Genomic DNA, 22849 nt, shown 5'->3' on the forward strand with positions numbered 1-22849 from the left:
TTAGGCTCCCTTAGGTCCGCTTGGCTGCTATAGTGACGAACACAGCAAAAGACGCTCTATGCAAGGCAAGAATTCAGCTTTATCACTCTTATTTGACATGATTTACAACTAAAACGGTAACAGTTTTGTTATAGTCCTCGATTGTCAGCATTTGTGCATGAATTTAAGAGGTAAGGGTTAAAAGCCGACGACCAACTTGTTATATGATGAGGATTGTTGAAATTAAAATATTTGCCCTTCAACAACACGACAAGTTATTCATATTCTATCTATCTATCTATCTATCTATCTATCTATCTATCTATCTATCTATCTATCTATCTATCTATCTATCTATCTATCTATCTATCTATCTATCTATCTATCTATCTATCTATCTATCTATCTATCTATCTATCTATCTATCTATCTATCTGTACATTAACACTTAATTAAAGAGTATTGCTTTTAGAGGAATGTCTTATTTTCTTCTTGTCTAATAGGTGACGGTCGTGTTTACTGCATTAAAAGACAGCAGTCATGTCTTTTAGAGATCTGAGAAGTAAGTGGACCTTAACCCAAGGACTGCTGTAATATTTGCAGTATGTGGTATGTATGAATATTTGTTAAAGACTATGGATATGTAGATTTTACAGAGATGATGCGAGCGCTTGGCTACCCTCGTCTCATCTCCATGGAAAACTTCAGATCTCCAAACTTTCCTTTAGTAGCTGAAATTCTCATCTGGCTCGTCAAGAGGTAATACATATGAGAGGCTGGCAGAGAGACACCATGAAAGTTTACATTAAATTCAAACTTATATGTGTCAAATATACATGAATATAAAAAATATTCTCATATTTTTATGTATCTTCCTAGATATGAACCTCTGATGGAAATTCCCAGTGATGTTGAGACAGAGTCAGACAGGGTGTTTTTCATCAAAGCGGTGGCCCAATTTATGGTAAACTATATTATTGTGTTAATAATCATCATATGTGTTCACTTGGACAGTTTTGGCTAGTGTGAGGAAAAAGTATTTGTAGAATGATCTCCAGTAAGCATATTTTTGATGAAGGCGTGAGCTATTAAAGTTCCTCATATGTTGAATTCACTGCATGTTCTCTGTGTTCCTCTAGGCCACCAAGGCTCATGTGAAGTTAAATCTTAAGCGACTATATCAGGCAGATGGTTACGCTGTGAAAGAGATGCTGAAAATCACCAGCATCCTCTATAATGCCATGAAAACCAAAGAGAACGGCAGTGGTGACCAGAACAATGACGAAAACAGCAAGTTCAAGTTTGATCTGGGGTCAAAGGTAAATTGAGTTAGATTTATATCATAAATTTTAACCCAAGCATTCTTCTAGAGGAGTTTTTGGATGTTTTGTGTGTGTGCGTGCGTGTGTGTGTGTGCAGATAGCTGAGTTAAAGGTGGCACGTCAGCTGGGATCTGAAATTACAGCAAAGGGAGCAGCTCTGTTTGACCTGCTGGGGCACGAAGAGGACCTGAGAGAGAGCAGGGCTGCTGCAATAGCCCGACCGCTGGAGGTCACTGAGACAGAGAGAGCGCTGAGAGCGGCTATCAAAGATGTTACGGTAAAACACGCAGGTTCACAAGACCCTGTTTTTCATGATATGATGCTTTAGATTGCTTTTGAATATTCCCAAAACATATATAGTTTATTATTAAATTCAATAAAATAATTATAAATAATTAAATTCCATCGGTAACTGTTTTTTTAAATATTTAAACTTTTACACCAATTGGGTTATTTGATTTTTCCATTATCATTTGTGATTACATGTTTTTAGTCACAAATCACAATTTTTACCCAATAAAAGATCTAATTTCTCAGCTTGAGATAACTAGAAATATTTATATTCAATATAAAATGCACATAAAGTTGTATTAATTTCCATAGCTTTTCCATAAACAGAAATCACACATCATATAATCAGGTTTTCCAAGGCCGTGGGAATCCTGGTCCTTAAATATAAATGATGGTTGCTGAGGGAATTCATTTAATAAGGAATATAATGTAACTTTACATATTGATTTTTGTTTTAGCTTATCTTGTTTTGTTTTTTTGTGTGTGTATATATATATATATATATATATATATATATATATATATATATATATATATATATATATATATATATATATATATATATATATATATATATATATATATATATATATATATATAAATATAAAATCTCAAACTGCCTGTACTGAGAAATAACCTGAGCAAAATCATCCATAAATGTTGCATTGATGTTCTTTGAAGGTTTGGTATGTCTCTAGAGGGCTAGACGAACTCAAAATCACTTTCTGTTTCAGGTCAGCTCTTGAAAAGCGTGATTTTAGTGAGATTTCAGTGAGTAGAGTGCTTGAATTATTCACCAAGCTGAAGAACAGGAGGAAAGCCTTTGGAGAATTGCGATGGTATTTAGTGTACTGAATGTTTGTTTATCTGTGTTCAGGAGAGCATTCAAATGACGAAGGATCTGCTCAATAACGTATCGTCAGATGAGGCCAGCCTGGAGGCCAAAATCGAGAAGAAGAAACAGGACCTGGAGAGAAACCAGAAGCGTTTACAAACTCTACAGAGCGTGCGGTGAGCTGCTACGGTGGCATTTCAATCATTGATGTACTATCATTTTTGTTCATATTTTGAATTACATTTGAATATTTTCTGTTTATATATATATATATATATATATATATATATATATATATATATATATATATATATATATATATATATATATATATATATATATATATATATATAATTTTTTTTTTTTTTTTTTTGAGTAATTTTGAGTTTTTGCCATTTTTATTAGTTATTATTATTATTCATTTTTTATGAAGTTTTAAGTTATTTTAGTACTTCAACTTATACTTTTTTAATAGTTTTAGTTAATAATCCTTGCTGCACAAAATATACTCAGACAAATGCACAAACTCTCTCTGTCACTGTGTTTCAATCTGTAGTCCAGCATTTATGGATGAATACGAGAAGATCGAGGAGGACTTGCAGAAACAGTACCAGACGTATGTGGAGAAATTCCGTAACCTCAGCTTCCTGGAGCAGCAGCTAGACGACTTTCACAGAGCCGAGCAGGAGCGCTTCGAGGTACGATCGCTGGATATTAGAGGTTTAATGGTACACAGAAGTCACAGTTCTGTACGGACCTCGGTTTAGTGGGCACGGTCCGATAAGAGTTCGGTACAACGGGAAAAAGCAACAAATCCCCAATGCTAGGTTTCTTTTCATTTATTTCGAACATGCAGTAGTGCAAATTACAGTTTATTACCCATAGCAGCATTTAGTCACCTAGTTGGTACAGTACAGCCTCCTAACAGTACACAGAATGCATACGTAATATTTTTTGTAGGGCTGATAAAATAAGGAATTTGTTCACAATCAGCTACAAAACTGAAAAGTGTTTTAAAAGCACAAAATAAGTAGAATAATGAAATCACAGAAAGAGAGGTGAAAAGGAGAAAATGAGCCTACCTCACCTTTCAGACAGCGAGTGAAGCGGCACCCGGGACATGCATATTTAATCACTGGACTGTAGTAGTGAGACTTCCTCGACACAAATCGGCACAATGCCAAATAAAGATGTCTCGTTATAACAATGGTAACAACTTAAAATACTCCGTCATTTATGGTCAAACAGATAAGAGCATTGATCGTCTCTTCTTCTGCTCTTTTTCCTGTTGTGCTGGTTAGTAAACAGTGTTGCGTTACCACACACACCCCTTTCTGCATTAGAATGTGGATCGCCTGTGACTGACTATTAACAGGCCCTATTTTAACGATCTGAGCGCATGGCGCAGGTGCACTTACAGAGTGTCCGAATCCATGGTCTACAAGGGTTGTAACTCGTCTCTTAATGAGTCATGGGTGTGTTTTTTACATAGCAGAGTCTCATCTCCCATTCCCTTTAAAAGCCAGTTGCTCTCGCACCATGACGGATTCGCTATTTACATGGAGGAATTTGCGAGCGGAAAGACTGAACAGTTCTCTAGAGAGGAATCCCTTTTTTTTAATATTTAAACATTTTTGTGTGCGGCTGCGCATCCCTGTGTGTGTAATAAGCAGTGTGTACGACGTGTGTTGTGCACCCACCTTTAGGCGCGTATTACCAACACACTCTTTAAATAACACAAAATACTGCACCACTGACTTTAGAGCAGGTTTTTGTTGGTCAATGGCACAGTCATTTTCAGTTCCTCAAAATAGTAACATGTCAACAATGCTCCTGAACACACCTGATTTTCAGACCAGCACAGCAAACAAATGGGCACAAGTGCATTTCTATTTAAACTACATGGCGTTGGACGTGAAAATGAGAACTGCGTCGGCCTGAACTATCAAAAAATACTTGCCTGCCATCGCATTATGCCGGTTGTATGATAGGACCTATCGTCTGACTGTATGCACTGAACCATGACAGTGGTGGAAATGTATCTTAACTTCTCTTTGGTACTCATATGATATGAGGCTTGTACCTAAACCTCATCATTTCATTTATCTAGCTAAATATACAAATAATAAAGGACAACAATGAGTAAAACATTTCTGTCATATTTCACCCAAAAGCATTTTAAAAAGTCAATGCTGATGTTTCCCTGATTAATCTTTTGGTCGTTTTCTTCCAGGAAGCAGAAATGACAATGAAAATGAGACAAAACAAATTAAAAGAAGAGGAGAAGAGACTCATGAGGAGTGGAGGTGGGTCAAACACACACATTTGAACTTGACAAGTTTAGGTGCTTCTACATCAGTGTTATTCACCATCATTTCCCTCTGATTTTAGGGAGAAGTTATGGGAAGGGTTAGGTTTAGGGATAGGAGGGATATGGTTAAGACTACAATTTAAGACAGGAATGTTGTTCCAGGATCAACAAAATGTGGCTATGTTGACCCAGGAACGTGTCTGCAAAATCAGGACGTGTGTCCTCACAGGTCAAAGAACTCACAGGTTCTCTTCCTCTAAAGCAGCAAAAGATGAAGACTCAGATGTGGACATACCAGAGGACGAAGGATCTGACAGCGATATAGATGACGGACAGCAGCCCAGACCGCACCTCACTCGACACAACCAGATATCAGGTGACGGAAGACCTTCAGCACATAATCTGCTGCCCCACTCACACACACAGTGTTTCTGATTGTACTTGATTTGTGTGTGTGTGTGTGTGTGTGTGTGTGTGTGTGTGTGTGTGTGTGTGTGTGTGTGTGTGTGTGTGTGTGTGTGTGTGTGTGTGTGTGTGTGTGTGTGTGTGTGTGTGTGTGTGTGTGTGTGTGTGTGTGTGTGTGTGTGTGTGTGTGTGTCTGATGTCTGCAGGTCGAGGTGGCGCACATTTCGTTGGCAGTATGAGAGGAGAAGACAGTGAAGAGGTGAGAACACACATATTCACGTACTTAACATATCATAACAAACAAAACAATTTTATTTTAGTATTATTTTATACTTTTGGAACGTTTATTGATATTTTAAATTAGCTTTAGCTTTAGCATTTGTCAGTTTTTTGGTAACATTTTACAATAATGTTCCATTTGTTAACATGGAAATAACAATGAAACTTAACTGAAAGTCAACATTTACTAATACATTATTAAAATCAAAATGTGTATGTTAATATTACTTAATGGACCTGAGCGAACGCGAACACGAACCAAGATCAATAAAGATAAATAAAACTTGGTCATTGTTAGTTAATTTTAGTTTAATGCATTGACTGATGTTAACTAATGGAACCTTATTTTAAAGTGTTAGCTTTTTTAGTTTTCTGTATTTCTTTAATTGATTTCAGTTTTAGTCATTTAAAAACCTCATATTATTTCAGTTAGTTACCAAGGCAAACATTTTTAATTTCATCTTATTTTTTCCTAGCTTGTTTTCAGTTACTGGAAACGATTTTCAATAGTTTTAGTTAACAGTAACAACACTGAACCATTTTTTTTCTTATTTATTCTGTTATTTTCAGAGTTTTCAGATTATTTAGCCAGTCATGGTATCCAAGCTCTCTGGCTTCCTTTTTTTCCCTTCACATTTCCCTGTTTTTCCTTCATGATCTTGCACAACTTCTCTACACTGTATATGCCACCTCTCATTTCATTCACTCTGTTTTCACTCCATCTCTCTTTCTTTTCTTCTGCACTCGTTCTTCAAGCCCAGAGTAAAGGAAAGAATTCTTCTATCCGGCAGCGGCCGGAAACAAAAGAGAAAGGTGGTGTGTGTATTTGAGTGTGTGAATGCGCCAGTGTTATTTATATACTGTTAAAGGGATAGTTCACCCAAAAATAACTCACCCTCATGTCGTTCCAAACCCTTAAGACTTTCGTTCATCTTCGGAACATAAATAATGATGTTTTTGATGAAATCTACACAACAACCACAAAAAGATTATTTACCACTTTATTTACAAAATATTAATCTCCAGCGCATGTTCAGATCTCCTCAAAAATATCTTCATTTGTGTTCTGAAGATGAACGAAAGTCTGACATGTTTGGTAAATGATGAATTTTTGGGGGAAACTATCCCTTAAAGGCCCGTTCACACCAAGGACAATAACTTTAACAATAATGATGAAGATAAAAATCGAAACAATCTAAAAATATAGTCCACACTATAACGTTAATGTCAACAATATCATAGGAATCACTTTCACAACGATTTTTTCCAGCTAATGAACCATAAAAACAACAGCCAATCAGAATCTACCAATTTTATAGAGCTGGAGAGTTAAAGCGGCATTCGACAAAACTGCAGATATTGTGCACTGGTGTGGATGCTTAGATAGTTATATAACATTCTTTGTGTTGTGTACTGGCCTTTATAGTATTTATTAATATTTTGAATTAGCTTTTATTTTTATAGTTTCATTTTAAGTTTTAATGTGATTTTTTTCATTTTAATTTTATTTCACTTTTAGTAATTTTAGTACACAAACATTTTATTTCAGTTAGTTTTTCATTTTATTTAATATTTATAAAATAGCTTTATTTCATTTGGCATAATAGTTTATGTATCGACAACAACACTGGCGTGTTTGTGTGCGGGTGTGAACTCCTGGACGTTCTTATAATTACTAATTATAATAATTCTGAATTAGGGAAATTGATTGAGCCTCGTTCCAATCACCATCCACGGACCGCTGTGTGTGTCTTCTGTCATATAATTCTCATTGTGCTTTTGTTTGCAGTCAGTGGACAGCGAGATTGACGTAGATGATGATGATGAAGATGGTGAGGAAGATGAAGATGAGGAGGAAAACGAGGATCTGGATGAAGACAATGACAGTCTGGAGGGCTCCTCTGCCAAACCCGGACGGTCAAAGCGATCACTGCACCCACAAATCCTTGAGGAGAGCGACAATGATTTTTAACACATATATATACGTAAAAACATTAATATGCTAACATGGAAAAATGCGCTAAGTGGGCCTTCTTGAATTTCTTTAAATGTTTCATGAATCAGTTCTCCTGTAAGCTGCTGCATCAAACCGAATATGACAGTTTACAGTAAATGTTTTTTTCATGACATGGAGAAAAGTAAATATATGTAAATACCAAAATGTACCTTTACAATTCTCAGTTATTTGGATTCATTTGAGTGAAAGTTCAACGAAATTATTCTCTGTCAGTGCTGTTTTATAAAATAAGCATTTATTATTACACAACTTTAATACAGAAACGTACTAATACAACACAAATATTTACATGAATAAGACTCTAAATAAACATGTTTTCGAACATATGCTTTTGTACGTGTGCTAGATGTCCACCACACAATCTGGTGCACCAGCTTTGATGGCGTCTGAGACGACCTTTGCCCCCGACTCCCCGATGCCGTTACCCTGGAGACTGAAGCAGAAAAACATGACACATCAAAGCCAAATCACACATCTATAAATAAGCCAATCAATGGAAAATAAAAGTAATCAGTCTTCAGAAAAAAATTCACCACATGTGCCATGCCATCGTGACACTCTTGTTGAACCTCTCACACACATTTGGCGGTTCACACATACACACACACACACCCACACAGACTGACTTGATGTAAGTGAGCTGATGGTTTCCTCTCAGCGCAGTCGCGATGAAGATCGCTCCGTCCATCCCCAGAGAATTCTCCTGTAGACTACAGACACGTGCAAATATCCCATTTTAACATTCATGTTCTGTTCGGGTTTAGAAATACAAGCAACTGTAAAAAAATAAAAATACTTCACATGCCTACATTTATTTGCATTTGTATTAATGTTTAAGAAAATAATACTTTTATGCAGCAAGGATGCAATAAATTGTTCAAAAGTGTCAGTAAAAACACTTATAATAAATAAAATTTTAACATATATTCAAATAGAAAAAAGATATTTGAAATAGTAATAATATTTCACAATATTACTGTATTTTTGATCAAGCAAATGCAGCCTTGATGAGCAGAAGAGACTTCATTCAAAAACATAAAAAATCTGAATTACTACAAACTTTTGACCAGTAGTGTATATGTTTTGTAAATGTTAAAAGTTAACCCCCCACCCCCCCTAGACGTACTTCAGACTTCTCAAACCCCTGTTGTTCTTCAGAGCGCTGGAAAACGCCTTCGCTCCTTCCATCCCGATGGAGTTACCACGCAGACTAAAACAACAACAAAAATATGGGTTGAATACTGGATGAACAGAACAATGGCTGGATGGATGAATGGATGGATAAAAAGAACAATGGATGGATGAATGGATGAAAAGAAAAATGGATGGATGAATGGATGGATAAAAAGAACAATGGATGGATGAATGGATGAAAAGAACAATGGATGGATGGATGAAAAGAACAATGGATGGATAGATGGATGGATGGATGAACAGAACAACGGCTGGATGATTAAAAGAACGGATGGATGGATGGATGGATGGATGGATGGATGGATGGATGGATGGATGGATGGATGGATGGATGGACGGAACAATGGATGGATGGATGAACAGAACAATAGATGGATGGGTGGATGAATCAACAGAACAATGGATGGATGGATGAACAGAACAATGGATGGATGGAAGGATAGATAGATAGATAGATAGATAGATAGATAGATAGATAGATAGATAGATAGATAGATAGATAGATAGATAGATAGATAGATGGATGGATGGATGGATGGATGGATGGATGGATGGATGGATGGATGGATGGATGGATGGATGGATGGATGGATGGATGGATGGATATAGATAGATAGATAGATAGATAGATAGATAGATAGATAGATAGATAGATAGATAGATAGATAGATAGATAGATAGATAGATAGATAGATAGATAGATAGATAGATAGATAGATAGACTCACTCTAATGTATGAAGGGTTTCATTGATCACCAGAGCGTTGGCTAGTGCAACAGCCCCTGATTTTCCTGCTGATACACCCTGAAGACTATAAAACACAAACACACACACACAAAAACACACACACACACACACACACACACAAAAGAGATCAGACACAACCAGCTTCGACAAAGAGCCATGAAATATGAAGAAAGCTGGAGTGAGACTCACTAGAGCACAGTGAGCGAAGAGTTTGAGCTCAGAGCACAGGCCAGAGCTATCACACCATTATCACCCAGAGCGTTCTCCTGCAGACTGAGAGGAAAACTCATCACACACACACACCACATATACAAAGAAGTTGAGACATGCACTTCTAAAAAATGTGCAAGGTTAATTCTAACAAGAACGAAAATAAGTTATTTTCGGAGTTCTTTAATAAATGCAGAAGTGCTTTAAAGGACATGAAAAACCAAAACCCACATCTGAAGAACCTCTACACTCCACACTAAAGGTTAATATTAAAGGCGAGTTTTTAGAGGAAATAACAGAACAGGGGTTTCCAAACCTGCTCCTGGAGGACCACTGTCCCCAGTTAAACACTCCTGCAGCTGATCAAGGTCTTATTAGGCAAACTAGAAACTTGTGTTGAGGCAAGTAGGAGCTAAACTCTGCAGGACAGGGTCGACTTTGAACACACCTGCCATAGGAGTACCATTTTTAGTTCTCCAAAGAACCTTTCAGCGATCAGTTCTTAAAATAACTAGTTTTTCTTAGTGAAGAATTTAAATAAATAAAAAATCTAAAGAACCTTTAGAGCAATGGAAAGGTTCCTTGGATATTAAGGGTTCTTTGTCAAACCAAAGATGCCATTAAAGAACCTTTATATTTTAGAATAAATGTAAGGTGCATCGAAGTACCATTTAATAACTTTTATTTATTTTTTAAATGTGATGTAAATGAAAATAAAAAAGATTTACACAGGATCAGACTGATAGAGGCTCATGCAAGAGGATGTAAAACAGATCTTACTCCAGCAGCTGAATGCAGGTGTTGCTCATCAAAGACTGAGCTAAAGCTTTAGCTGCTCCAGCCTTCATGAAGTTCCACTGGAGACTGAAACACACACACACACACACACACACACACACACACACACACACACACACACACACACACACACACACACACACACACACACACACACACACACACACACACACACACACACACACACACACACACACACACACACACACACACACACACACACACACACACACACACACACACACACACACACACACAGCATGACCTCACATCCTAACACAGATGATATCACATCCGGACCGAGATGATATGATTTCCTGACTGCCAGTCACAAAGTTTATCTTTAAAGGGGTGATGAATTGAGAAATCAGCTTTCCCTTGAGCTTTTGATATATAAAATGTCATGGTAATATAAGAATATCCTGTAAGTTTCAGAACTGGAAACTTCCTTGTTAGTCAAAGAAAAGCTTTAATTGACACCAGGCCCAACAAACGATCGATCTCAGAATATGCCACACCTTGACGTCCTCGTGTAGTGAGACACCGCCTCAGCATAAGATGAACAACGCCTGATTTTTTTTTTTTGTACCTGACATGACATAGACCTACACAGAGCTAAACCGGATCCAACAATAACCATACCGCATAAGCTTCATTCAGATTCCAATATTATGAATGCGTAGGGAAGACTTTGCACGTTTGACTTCTATTGATTATGTGTACGTATCCAGCTGAACATAGCCTACGTTAGCATGCTGTCAGAGGCTGGAGAATCCTTTATTTGTTGTGTTGTTGGTTCAATGTGATTCGGGATTCGGGATCAGACTCGGAAATGTATGGGCCAGGGCTTGCAAAGCCCAACGTACCGGTGCTATGTGTGTGTGTGTGTGTGTGTGTGTGTGTGTGTGTGTGTACGGTTCAGGGTTATATCCACCGATCGGGGCAAAGTAATAAAAAATAACATTCCAATCAATCGCAGTGGATGAGAGATAAATCATTGTGTTTGTTTGTTAACGATATTTTGCGAGCCCTGCTGAAGCTCATTAAATATGCAAAGCTCATCCAATCCTAGCCGTGGGCGTTTGCTTTCAAGTCTTTAATGAAACACGCCCATAAAAACCAAGCGTTCAGGAGAGAGCCTCAAAACCAGCGTAGAAAATAGTTACCTATTACTTATTCTTTAAGATGTTTTTGAATGTAAAAACCACGTAAACATCATAAGTTGACCTCAGACAAAAATATAGAAATATAAAAATTGCCAATTCATGACACCTTTAAAATTCTCATGAGTTCATCTCTATTGTCTTGAGAGTAAGTTTAGTAACTCACTGTAAGGAGGTGATGGCTCTGTTGACCCTCATGGCTTCAGCGATGGCGGTCACTCCCTCATCATGGAGAAGATTAGCCGTCAGACTTTAACACCAACACAGATTAATGATTTGTAACATGGTCAGGTCAATGAAAAGCGTTGAATCATGAAGAAGTGAGAAGCTCAATAGATGCTGACACACAGAATAATGCATTTCATTTTTAAGGACTTTGTGGAACAGATGCTTTAGATTTGTGCCAAGAAACGATGCATCATTTGATAAATGGTCAGCACACATATTTCTTTCAAGTTAGATAATCAAACTAAATCTCTTCAAAATTCTCACAAAATATTGTTTACAAAAATGACTGTATATAAACTATAAAACATTTATAATTACCATTGCTACAGACTATTAAAAATATATATAATTTAATAAATAAATAAATATTATATATAACATTTATTAATTAAATCAAATAAAATGTTTTATTAAATAATATATTTAATTTATTTGTTTACTTAGCCTATATGAAATATTTTATTGAAAATTCTATATTTTACAATAAATAAATGTGTTATGGTTTATATATATATATATATATATATATATATATATATATATATATATATATATATATATATATATATATATATATATATATATATATATATATATATATATATATATATATATAGTCATTGTTATTTAGTATTATATAAAAACAGTCAAACATATCTGTGTGTACTTACTCAAGTTCTCTAAGACAAGTGTTGACTTTTAAGGCTTTGGCGATGTCTTTAGCTCCAGAAACTCCTATTGAATTCTCCCTTAGACTGCCAGCAAATATATTTACAAAAACAGCATTATTTCTTAGCCAGAACATACATGTTTAAATGGTTTAAAACTGTGGAGTTTGAAATCGGCCTGTATTGACATACTTCAGACAGCTGAGTCCTCGGTTGGACTGAAGAGCGTGTGAGAGCGCTTTAATGCCTCTGTCACTCACAGAGTTACTCTGAAGACTGAAGCAGACAGAGAGACTTCATTCAGAGAGGTGCGTCTGCAGTGCATTGCTTGAAATGAACTTGCGAATTGATTGTGTTTTACCTGAGTGTGTGGAGAACGTGGTTGACCATAAGCGCTTGAGCCAGAGCCACTGTTCCCAAATCTCCCAGATGATTGCTGGACACACTGTAGAAACATTCACACACACACAGAATTATTCTCAACAGAGAGTTTCATCTGTCCGTTAATCACTCAGTCAGACACTTGAGGATCTTACTTGAGATCCTGTAGAGTCTGATTCTTTGTGAGTGCGTCTGCGATTTTTTTCACTCCTTCTGGTCCGATGCTGTTCTTCTGAAGACTGCAATGCATGAAGATTTGTGTTTATGATGCTCTGTTAAATGCACACACACACACACACACACACACACACACACACACACACACACACACACACACACACACACACACACACACTCACACACTCACACACTCACACACTCACACACACAGACTCACTTCAGTGTGGTGAGCTTTCGGTTTGATTGAAGAACCTCCGCCAGCGCACGAGCACCTTCGTCCTCTATGTGGTTACTTTGCAAGCTACATGAATCAACACACACACATCCAATCACACACAAACACACACATATGCTCATATATCTGCACAAACACGTACAAATACTTTAGGACTTACATTTACAGATAAAAGTTGTTTTATTGCTTTGATTTATTACATTAAAATATATTTTTTTTAATTAAAAAATATTTTATAAATATATAATATTAATACATGTATTTTATTAATTATAAATATTAAAATACAGCTGTAACAATGGATTATCAGTATTCACTTGACTGACACAAGGACCTCATTAGTTTTTTTTTTATTTCATTTAATAAACTATACATTTTAAATCTTTTTTAAATAATAAATATAAATTCATTAATCGAATCTAACATAAACATTTGTAAATATATATATATATATATATAATTTACAATTAGATAGGATTATTATGTTACAATTAATCATGATTTATCTATTTGACAGCACTAATTATATTATATTATATTATATTATATTATATTATATTATATTATATTATATTATATTATATTATATTATATTATATTATATTATATTATATTATATTATATTACAGCCGTCACAATTCTATAATGTTTTATTAGTACTCACTTGACTGACACAAGGACTTGATTCATTTTTAGTGCCTCGCTCAACGTCTTTGCTCCCTTGGCACCGATGTTGTTGCCACGGAGGCTAAGAGAAAAAAGATCTATTTTATTTAATATCCTTAATGTTATAACTTATAAGGATCAAGGGCACAGGAAAGGACATATCACATTAGTTTGCATTCTATTATTCACTGTCAAAATACAATACTGAAAATACAATATACAAATACAAAAAAGGTCACTGACTCCAGGGCCGTGAGGGTTCGGTTGACGAGTAGAGCTCGACTGAGTGGTTTAATTCCTTTACTGCTGATTAAGTTGTCAGCTAGACTAGAAGAGAGAGAGAGAGAGAGAGAGAGAGAGAGAGAGAGAGAGAGAGAGAGAGAGAGAGAGAGAGAGAGAGAGAGAGAGAGAGAGAGAGAGAGAGAGAGAGAGAGAGAGAGAGAGAGAGAGAGATTAAACAAGTTAATAAGATTCATGTGTGAATTTGTGTGTACCTCACAGGGTTATTATCAGTAAATCAAATTAACATCTTTTGTTACTTTAAATAAAATATTAAAATGTATCATTTTCATTTAGTTTAACTTGAAGTAGTCAATAAAGTAAAAAACTGACATAAAAATGAAATAAAACAAATATTTACCCTAGTGAAAAATAATTATACCAAAATGTATTTGTAACATTTACATTATGCTAAATAGATTACAAATACCTTTATATATTTATACACTTATTTATATACCTATATTATTTAATTGTACTTGTACAAATTGTACAAAAACTAATAAAAATCAATTGAAAGTATTGAAAGTACATGAATGATGTTAAAATAACACTGGTACCTGAGCGTCTGAATATGGCACTCTTTGGCACTCAACAGACTTCCCAACAGCTCCATTGCACCTTCCTTAAATTCATTGTTTTCCATTCTGCAACACAAGGATACACAATAGTTTTTTAGTGACAAATGATTTGTTTATTTCCTCACACAAATCTGAAGTACAATATATCACTCAAATTGTACAGACTACTTTGTCCTTTATTAAATTCTTTCCTGCCTGTTATATGGTAGGGGGGACGCTGTGACATCTTCTGAATCTCCAGATCAAAACACATGTGAAGAAGAAGCAGAAACAGTCCTGGGTGTTTCTCGAATGGAAGGTTAAAAAATGCTTAATGTCTGACGTCACACCAGCTACGCTCATCAGACGTAGCGTAAGCATTTTCAACTCCGTTAAACTTTTCCCATAAGTTGAATACAGAAAACAGTCTGCCAGAAGCTAGATAATTTACTTTAGTAAAGTTATAACATTATAACATAATGCCGTAGTAGAATATGGATATTTTTCCTACACAAACGCATCGCTTCACTTCACTTCTCTTCAGAAGGCCTTTATTAGCAGCCCGGAGCCGGGTGGAGTACTTTTATGAGGAACGGATGCACTTTTATGGGCTTCAAAAATGACCCAACAGGCAATCCCATTATAAAGCTTGGACGAGCCAGGACATTTTTAATATAACTCTGATTGTGTTTGTCTGAAAGAAGAATGTCATATACACAGAGGCGGACAGTATTAAAGTAGTTTTACTTTCCAAGTAATTTTGTTTTTCAAGTATATGAACTTTATCAGTGTTCTTCTTTGGAAAACGTTTACTTCACAACAATCCAAAACATAATATGGTACTTTTCACTGCAATACATTTCATATGGAATATCATTTAATACTTAATTACATTAAAAAAATGTAGTACTGTATACTTTTACTTAAGTAAAAGTAATTCAAAGTTTTACTTGAGCAAGTTTTACAAGTAAGAAAGTACATTTTTAATGTAATTAAGTATTAAAGGTAAGAAAACAACTACTTTTATTAATGAAATGCAGTGCAGTAAAAAGTATGACATTATATATTATGCTTTGGAATGCAGTGAAGTAAAAGTTTTCCAAAGAAAAACAATGATAAAGTATATACTTAAAAATTTACTTGAGCAGAAAGTAAAAATCCTTCACTACTGTCCGGCTCTGACTATACTTCATTTACTCACTTGAGGGTGAGTAAATCATGGGCTAATTTGAATTTTTGGATGAACTAACCCTTTAATATATTGCATATTCATATATTCATACAACAAAATGCTGACGGGAAAGAGTTAATATTTTGTGTTTGCATTTGCCAGTGTATAAACATGCATGTTTCACCTCAGATTACTGCAGTACAGCAGCTGTGGGAGGAGCCTCTTCAGGGAGGAGGAGTCTAGGCAATTAGACAGTTGCGTTTCTTCTGTACAAGCATCTGATACCTGCAACAGGTAAGCTAGCACAGAACAAACTCCACCCTTCAGCTTCCCTCGCAGGCTGCAGTTCATGAGATCCTCCTCTACTGACCGTAGCCACTCTCCATGTTGCAGCTCCGCCAGACACGTTACCATTGTGATGCTGCGCATACTTACGGCGTCGCCTGCCGTCCCGGCCACCGCGCTCTGAAGCAAGGTCGTCGCCGTGGTGCGCTGGGTCACCTGCTCCTCGCGCGAAACGCCCAGAGGAACGCTTAGCAAAGCGGTGACCGAAGGAGACAGCAGCCCTGACAGGAAGCGCATGAAGAGGTCAAGGTTGCCTTGAGCTGCGGCGTCCGATTGGTTGGTTTTCTGCAGCGCAGCGCGGTAGTGGCTGTGGAAGCCGATGCGAGGCCAGCAGACACTACTTTCGGAGAACAGATCAAACATCCCACGCCTTGACGAAACGTAGTAGAAAAGAGCTCCGAGGAATTCCTGCACGGACGTGTGCGTGAACTGCCACACCACGTTATCATGTGACCAGCTTTGCTTGCGCTGGAGGATGCGGTGGCTGAGAGTCCCGACCTGAGGTGGTACCTCGACGCCGTAAGTTCGCAATTCGTTCTCGCTGAAGGTATGCCGTCGCCGTAAGAGGCTGTAAAACGCAAGACGACCCAGAGTACTCAGAGGCTTCCTGATGCCCCCACTGGCCGGGTCTGATCCAGAAAGGTGTGGCCAACAATAGTGGGCGTAGACTTCTGTTAGAGTCCGGGGAAGGGGCGTGGAATCTGACTCCAACTTTATAAGGCGCGATATCGTAGTCACGATAATGTGGCAGACCGCGGGGACGGAAGACAAAATGAGCAATGGTTTCTGAGAACTCAGGTAAGTCCACACATGGGAGGAAACATCCTCAGGTGTGTATGATTGAGACGTTGAGCTCTCTTGTGACAAAGAGTAGACATCTAACTTGTTCGTAATCAAGTTATTAATATAATCCTTTATTTGCGTTCGGGAAAGAGGCGGGGCTTCGGTCACACGATCGACCAATCCCGCCGGAACTTTCGCCCCAACACCAGGCCTTGACAAAAGCCAGAGCGTTGCCCATGGCAAAAGGTTCCCGCGTACGATATTCGCAATGAGGTCCGATACAGGAATTTCACGACGAGGATCGCTAGTGGGCGGGGCATCTGCAAAGTCCAGCGATTGGCGAAATTCTTCCAATCCATCCAAAATGAGCAATATTTTGCAGGACTCGTTAAAAATGATTACGTCCACATTATCATACGGAACAAACAACCGCAGCAAGCGCTCGACCGATAGCCGGTCGAAGCTGCTTAATTCCCAGCATGCAATGGGGATGGCAAGACTCAGCTCTGGATAGATTTGACCGCTGCTCCAAAGCTGGACAAAACGATGGACCATTCGGCTTTTCCCGCTGCCAGCCACGCCCACGGTCAGCGTCACTCGAGGGGCGGAGCTAACCCTCGTCAAAGGCGCGATCAGCTTGTCCAATCCCAGGGCTCGACCGTGAAGAGGCCCCGCCCCTCTGTTGACTGACACCTGTACGAGGTCATGTTCTCGCTGCTGTAGGTCAGACACACACTCTATAAGGAGGAAAGTGGAACCGTGTGAGCTACCGCCGGCTTGCGTGAATGAATTTTCATCTTCTTTGAGTCGCTGAAGGAGAGCGTCTTTATGTGGTTGAACCACCGACTCTGCGGGGAGAAAGAGGGAGAGGTGAGTAACTCAGGATTACGTTTTTTTTTGGAAAACTACAAATAAAATCACGCATACCATGTACAGTTATCAGGTTGTACTCAGTCAGGTGTGAACTTTGAAGATAAGTTTGAAGGGCGGCGCCCTGTGGATCAGTGACAGACAGGAACTCAACCAATAAATGCACTTTGTCCTTCAAAGACCCCATTTCCTGGATAAGCCCCACCTCCTGTGCATTGAGCAGGTCTGCTTTTCTCATGTGATGGACCACATTTACAAAGATGGAGGTGGATAAGAACCTTTGCAACAATGCCTGGTGTCTGCGTAACCACTTGGGATCTGGGGAACAAACACACATAGAATATGTAGCATAAACATTTAGAAATAGGGATGCACAGATGCTGAATTTCTGTCCAGTACTGATAATTAACTCGCTAACACAAGGCCTCATTAGAACAATACATTACAGTAATTAGTAATGTAACCTCAGGTCCATTAAATAATATTAATAGATACAACTTTTGATTTTAATAGTGTATTTGTAATGTTGAAGTTTGACATTAAATAAGATTAATAAATGTTATAAAAGTATTTTTCAGTGTTAGTTTATGCTAAGTAATGTTAACAGATGGAACATTATTGTAAGTTATTTATCATAATTATTTAAAATATTGTTTAAATGTACACATTTAAATATTTAATATTAATAGCTGATATGGTTATAACCAAATTGTCAGTATTTACATTATTTTTATTAAAAATATGAAATACAAATATATTTATATATATAAATCTATTAAAATATTACAACAATAAAAACCACATTAAAGTAATTGTTTTCCGCACAGACACACAAGGATCTGCTAAGGTTGAATGTATATTTTAATATTTAATATTAATGGTTAAGGCTAAAAAATTGACAGTATTATACATTTTGTACCACTTAATTTTATATAAAAAATATTCAATACAAATATTCAATATATTTATATTTACAAATAATAAAATAAACAATAAATAAAACAAAATAGTACATGCATTTTATTTTTAATGTAATATTAATATACATTATATACAAGCAAACATAAGTTAACAGATTATTTAATATATATATAATATTATTTATGCTAATAGTTGGTGTGATACCAATATAATTAATTGCATGTGAAATGTGGAATATAACTGAAATCTCTCTATCTTTACCTTCCATCCTTTTGCTAGTCTCTTGTTTTTGAGCACTGGACTTCAGATCCAGGTAACAGTATTCCTGCCATGGGATATGGTCATGTCTAGCCATCCCAGCAGAGCGCTGAAGGAAAGAGTGTTTGGGTGTGTGTGTGTGTGTGTGTGTGTGTGTGTTTGCTGGGTATCAGACCCTCAGTGTGATTCAGTAGGATCCATTCCCCTGTAACACAGACAGACAACGCAAAAGTCATCAACACACAAACACAAAAGACGCAGCAATATGTATGCGAGATTTGCACAGACAAGCAATGCTCATATTTTGCATGGACATGCATGGTTTCTAGAGATGTAACTAAACTAACGGGCTATTCCAGCACATATCAGTTCAGTGGAAACCAAGACTCAACCTCAATACCCACATGCATCAACAAACACTGTGTTACTATGGTTACAGCACAACAGCTGTCTGAAACAGATGTGAGGCACAGGTTAGAAGCCAGCGGCATTAAGAAAACTAGGAAAATTGCATGCCATAATGAGATGTTTCAATTAACAAAACAACCTGCATAGCATTTGGACTCAAAATGATAAAAAAAAATAGCAAGCACAGGAGTTCAGGTGAGATAGAAACTGCAACCTTAAGCTTCTCCTCAAACATATAATGAGTCCCATATGACAGACACACACTAAAGCCGACAGAAACGGCGAAGTCAGCAGAACGTTTCTTAACGCATTTGCTTCTGCAGACGTTGTGCAGCATCTGCTGAGGTTCATGCAGAAACCCCTGAAGAAGAACAAACTGAAAACCTCACGGCTGAGCTTAGCCTATATCCTCCTGCCATTGTCCCCGTACGAGGACATTATATTTTAGTGAATTTCTCTGACACCACACATGTCACAGTTTTAAGTCCTGTGAAGGTTACAAAACAGGCCATTGATTTCATAAATGTTCTCAATAGAGGACACCAGGACTATGATTTGACTTTTTTAACTTTAGTTAGTGTGTAATGCTGCTGTTTGAGCATAAATAATATCTGCAAAGTTATGCTCAAAGTTTAAAGCAAAGGGAGATATTTTCTTTTAAATAAATTGCTTTTTAAGGACTACAACTGTCTGGTAGGGACTATATAAGTTTCCTCCTGGGTTAGTGACATCATCACACATAACAAAGGGGGGTGAAATTATCATGACAGAATATGCTAATCAATGACCTGAAGATAGTTAAGTCCACATCAGCTTCATAAATTCATCAACTAAGCCTTCAGAAACATCCTGTCTCATTCTACATGATGACACTTCTTCTTAATCTCTCATCATTGTCTGACTCCAGTTTGAACATAAAAGGCTGAACAAGTTCAGTGTGTCTGCACAAAAACTAATCTCGTGTCTTCATCAAATGATTGTAGAGCTGCTGTAGTGAGATGGGCTTTGTAACGACGTCTTTAGTGCCTTTATGGGTCTTGAGAGAGGAAATGACATTGGTGTCAATGAAGGCCTTTCTGAGCCGTCGGATTTCAACACTAATATCTTCATCTGTGTTCTGAAGATGAACAGAGGTCTTACGGATGTCAAACGACATTAATTAATGACATAATTTTTCATTTTTGGGTGAACTTACCCTTTAGGTTAAAGTTATATATTAGAGTTATATTAAAAATGTCGCCTCTTCTTCAAAGCTTTATAATGGCAGTGACTTTTTGAAGTCCATAAAAGTGCATCTGTCCATCATGTAACTGCTCTACAGGGCTCCGGGGGGGGGGGGGGGGGGGGGGGGGGGTTATTAAAGACCTTCTGAAGCGAAGTGGCCGTTTATGTAAGAAAATTATCCATATTTAAAATTTTATAGACTAAAATAACTAGCTTCCGGCAGTCAGCCGTAACAAGTTGACTTTTTAAACATAACTCTGATTGTATTTGTCTGAAAGAAGAATGCCATATACACCTGGGATGACTTGAGGGTGAGTAAATCATGGGCTATGATTTTTGGGTGAACTATCGCTTTAAAATGAAATGTGCAGATGAGTTCGGTTATTAGAGTAGTGTTTGAGTTAATACTGCGTAACACTTTTACTCAAGGTCTAAACCTCCTCACACATTAGTAGTATGTAACTTCCTTTGAAACGTTTTAATAAAACATATAGCACAAACCATTTTTTCCCACGGTTGGGTTTTTAGTAGTTGCTGAACCTACACCAACTCAACAAGGGGTGTGGAAGGATATGAAGAACCAGTATTTTTGAACAATTCCAGCAACACTTGTGAAGTGGAGAAGTTATCAGAAAATGGAGCTGGAATATAATAGTTTATTTTGCCAATGCGTTTCGACACAGACGCCTTCATCAGTGTTAAAAGATTACAGGTGCACAGAGACTCATTTAAATGCAAACAAGGCAAGAATTCAAGCCTACAAATAACCAGTAAGAAAATCAGATGGTATGGCATTCACCAATCATGTAACTTGTCAGCAAAGTGATCAAACATCAGGTCCTTACAAATATTCCCCATGGTAATTATTGCTTCCTCTAAAATGGCAATTACTTTAAATCTAGAGACTTGTAATACCCTAGCAACCATCTAAATAGCCTAGCAACCACCCAGAGCCATGGCTGTGGGTTGTCAACAGGCAGTACCTAAAAATTCTTTATAAAGTAATATTAACAAATATTAATTGATATTAAAGTAATATTAATTGATGTAACTATGGTTAGTGGTTATATATGATATGTTACTTTTTTGTAAGATTGTGTTCTTAAAAGCTCATAAATCAATACAACTCATGATTATCGGCATACACCAGTGGAATAAAGGGCTATATAATATATAGATAGAACATGGATATAACACTAAAACAGTAAAACAAAACACTATATTATATATATATATATATATATATATATATATATATATATATATATATATATATATATATAAAACAAATAATAGAATAAAGGATAGACAGATAAATAAATTTATAGATGCTGTTAGCATTGTTTATGATACCCAGACAGTCGGCTATGAGGACACTGAATACTCACTGTTGATTCAGTCGCGTCTCGTTGCTCTTCAGATTTAGATGCTCCACACACACGACAGAAGCAGCAGGTGTGTGTTTTTGAGATTAGCAAGTTTCACTGACATTAGCTTACCTCCGCTCCTCTCTAGCCTAATTCTCACAGAGCTCATCTTCATCCTCCATTCGACACTTTCTCTGTTTGAGTATGTCTATCACGCACTGTCTGTCTATTTCTTTCCCTCTCTTTCTATCCTTCCTGTCGCACCTCCTTCTCTTCCTGTGCAGCAGGCCGCAGATGCACTTTTGACGTGTAGAGCATCGTCTGACATGCTGCCATTGTGAGCAAAAAACCACATACAAACACACACACACACACACACGCTTCCACGCTTTTGCTTGACATGAAGCACTGGACTGTGCAAAAGTTCAGAAACAAAAACATATATTCAGACATGACACAGCTGGGTGAAGTTAATAACACAGACACAGCAAAAAACAACAACAACAACAACAACAAAAACTGCAAAACAAGGGGAAACAACTAAAAGCAATAAAAGTCAAAGGTACCTATATTGGAGACATCTTATGAAGATGCATCTGATACAGACAGGACAGGAAGTGCTGATTAAAGAACAGGAAGAGAAAACAGACAAATGAGTGTGATGTACTGTACACACACACACACACACACACACACACACACACCATAACATCTTATAACACCCATCGAGGTCATCGAAAATGACGACCTTTAA

General features: G+C 37.0%; 2 protein-coding genes across 5 annotated transcripts; one reads left to right on the forward strand and one right to left on the reverse strand.

Annotated features, from left to right (window-relative positions):
• Window positions 1-9: 9 nt before the first annotated feature.
• On the forward strand, window positions 10-7765 carry cluap1 (clusterin associated protein 1). 3 transcript variants are annotated; one of them, XM_067434914.1, is made up of 12 exons: window positions 10-65; window positions 483-541; window positions 627-738; window positions 859-943; window positions 1119-1298; window positions 1399-1578; window positions 2470-2603; window positions 2984-3125; window positions 4661-4733; window positions 5001-5114; window positions 5350-5402; window positions 7212-7765. In XM_067434914.1, the coding sequence occupies exons 2-12, from the start codon at window positions 520-522 to the stop codon at window positions 7392-7394; spliced, it is 1278 nt and encodes a 425-aa protein (XP_067291015.1). In that variant the 5' UTR covers window positions 10-65; window positions 483-519; the 3' UTR covers window positions 7395-7765. The 3 variants fall into 3 exon arrangements, with proteins under 3 accessions (XP_067291015.1, XP_067291017.1, XP_067291016.1); XM_067434916.1 differs by having other exon boundaries at window positions 5004-5114; XM_067434915.1 differs by having other exon boundaries at window positions 16-170.
• nlrc3 (NLR family, CARD domain containing 3) lies at window positions 7733-22690 on the reverse strand. 2 transcript variants are annotated; one of them, XM_067434913.1, is made up of 19 exons: window positions 22117-22690; window positions 19100-19301; window positions 17975-18235; window positions 16104-17895; window positions 14749-14835; window positions 14153-14236; window positions 13908-13991; window positions 13226-13309; window positions 12984-13067; window positions 12809-12892; window positions 12640-12723; window positions 12451-12534; window positions 11718-11801; window positions 10371-10454; window positions 9570-9653; window positions 9361-9444; window positions 8566-8649; window positions 8066-8149; window positions 7733-7872 (listed from the first exon to the last, which is right to left on the reverse strand). In XM_067434913.1, the coding sequence occupies exons 2-19, from the start codon at window positions 19191-19193 to the stop codon at window positions 7782-7784; spliced, it is 3417 nt and encodes a 1138-aa protein (XP_067291014.1). In that variant the 5' UTR covers window positions 19194-19301; window positions 22117-22690; the 3' UTR covers window positions 7733-7781. The 2 variants fall into 2 exon arrangements, with proteins under 2 accessions (XP_067291014.1, XP_067291013.1); XM_067434912.1 differs by lacking the exon at window positions 7733-7872 and having other exon boundaries at window positions 7905-8149.
• Window positions 22691-22849: the final 159 nt, after the last annotated feature.

Source organism: Pseudorasbora parva, chromosome 24 (genome assembly GCF_024679245.1).
Source record: "Pseudorasbora parva isolate DD20220531a chromosome 24, ASM2467924v1, whole genome shotgun sequence".
Lineage (NCBI taxonomy): Eukaryota > Metazoa > Chordata > Actinopteri > Cypriniformes > Gobionidae > Pseudorasbora > Pseudorasbora parva.

Coding starts and splice junctions, on each gene's coding strand:
- cluap1 (XM_067434914.1), top strand. CDS start 520: ATGTCTTTTAGAGATCTGAGAA. Junction 542..626: donor GTCTTTTAGAGATCTGAGAA/GTAAGTGGACCT, acceptor ATGGATATGTAG/ATTTTACAGAGATGATGCGA. Junction 5,115..5,349: donor TCGACACAACCAGATATCAG/GTGACGGAAGAC, acceptor TGATGTCTGCAG/GTCGAGGTGGCGCACATTTC.
- nlrc3 (XM_067434912.1), bottom strand. CDS start 19,193: ATGGCTAGACATGACCATATCCCATGGCAGGAATACTGTTACCTGGAT. Junction 11,802..12,450: donor ACTTGTCTTAGAGAACTTGA/GTAAGTACACAC, acceptor TTGGTGTTAAAG/TCTGACGGCTAATCTTCTCC. Junction 9,445..9,569: donor TCTTCGCTCACTGTGCTCTA/GTGAGTCTCACT, acceptor TGTGTTTTATAG/TCTTCAGGGTGTATCAGCAG.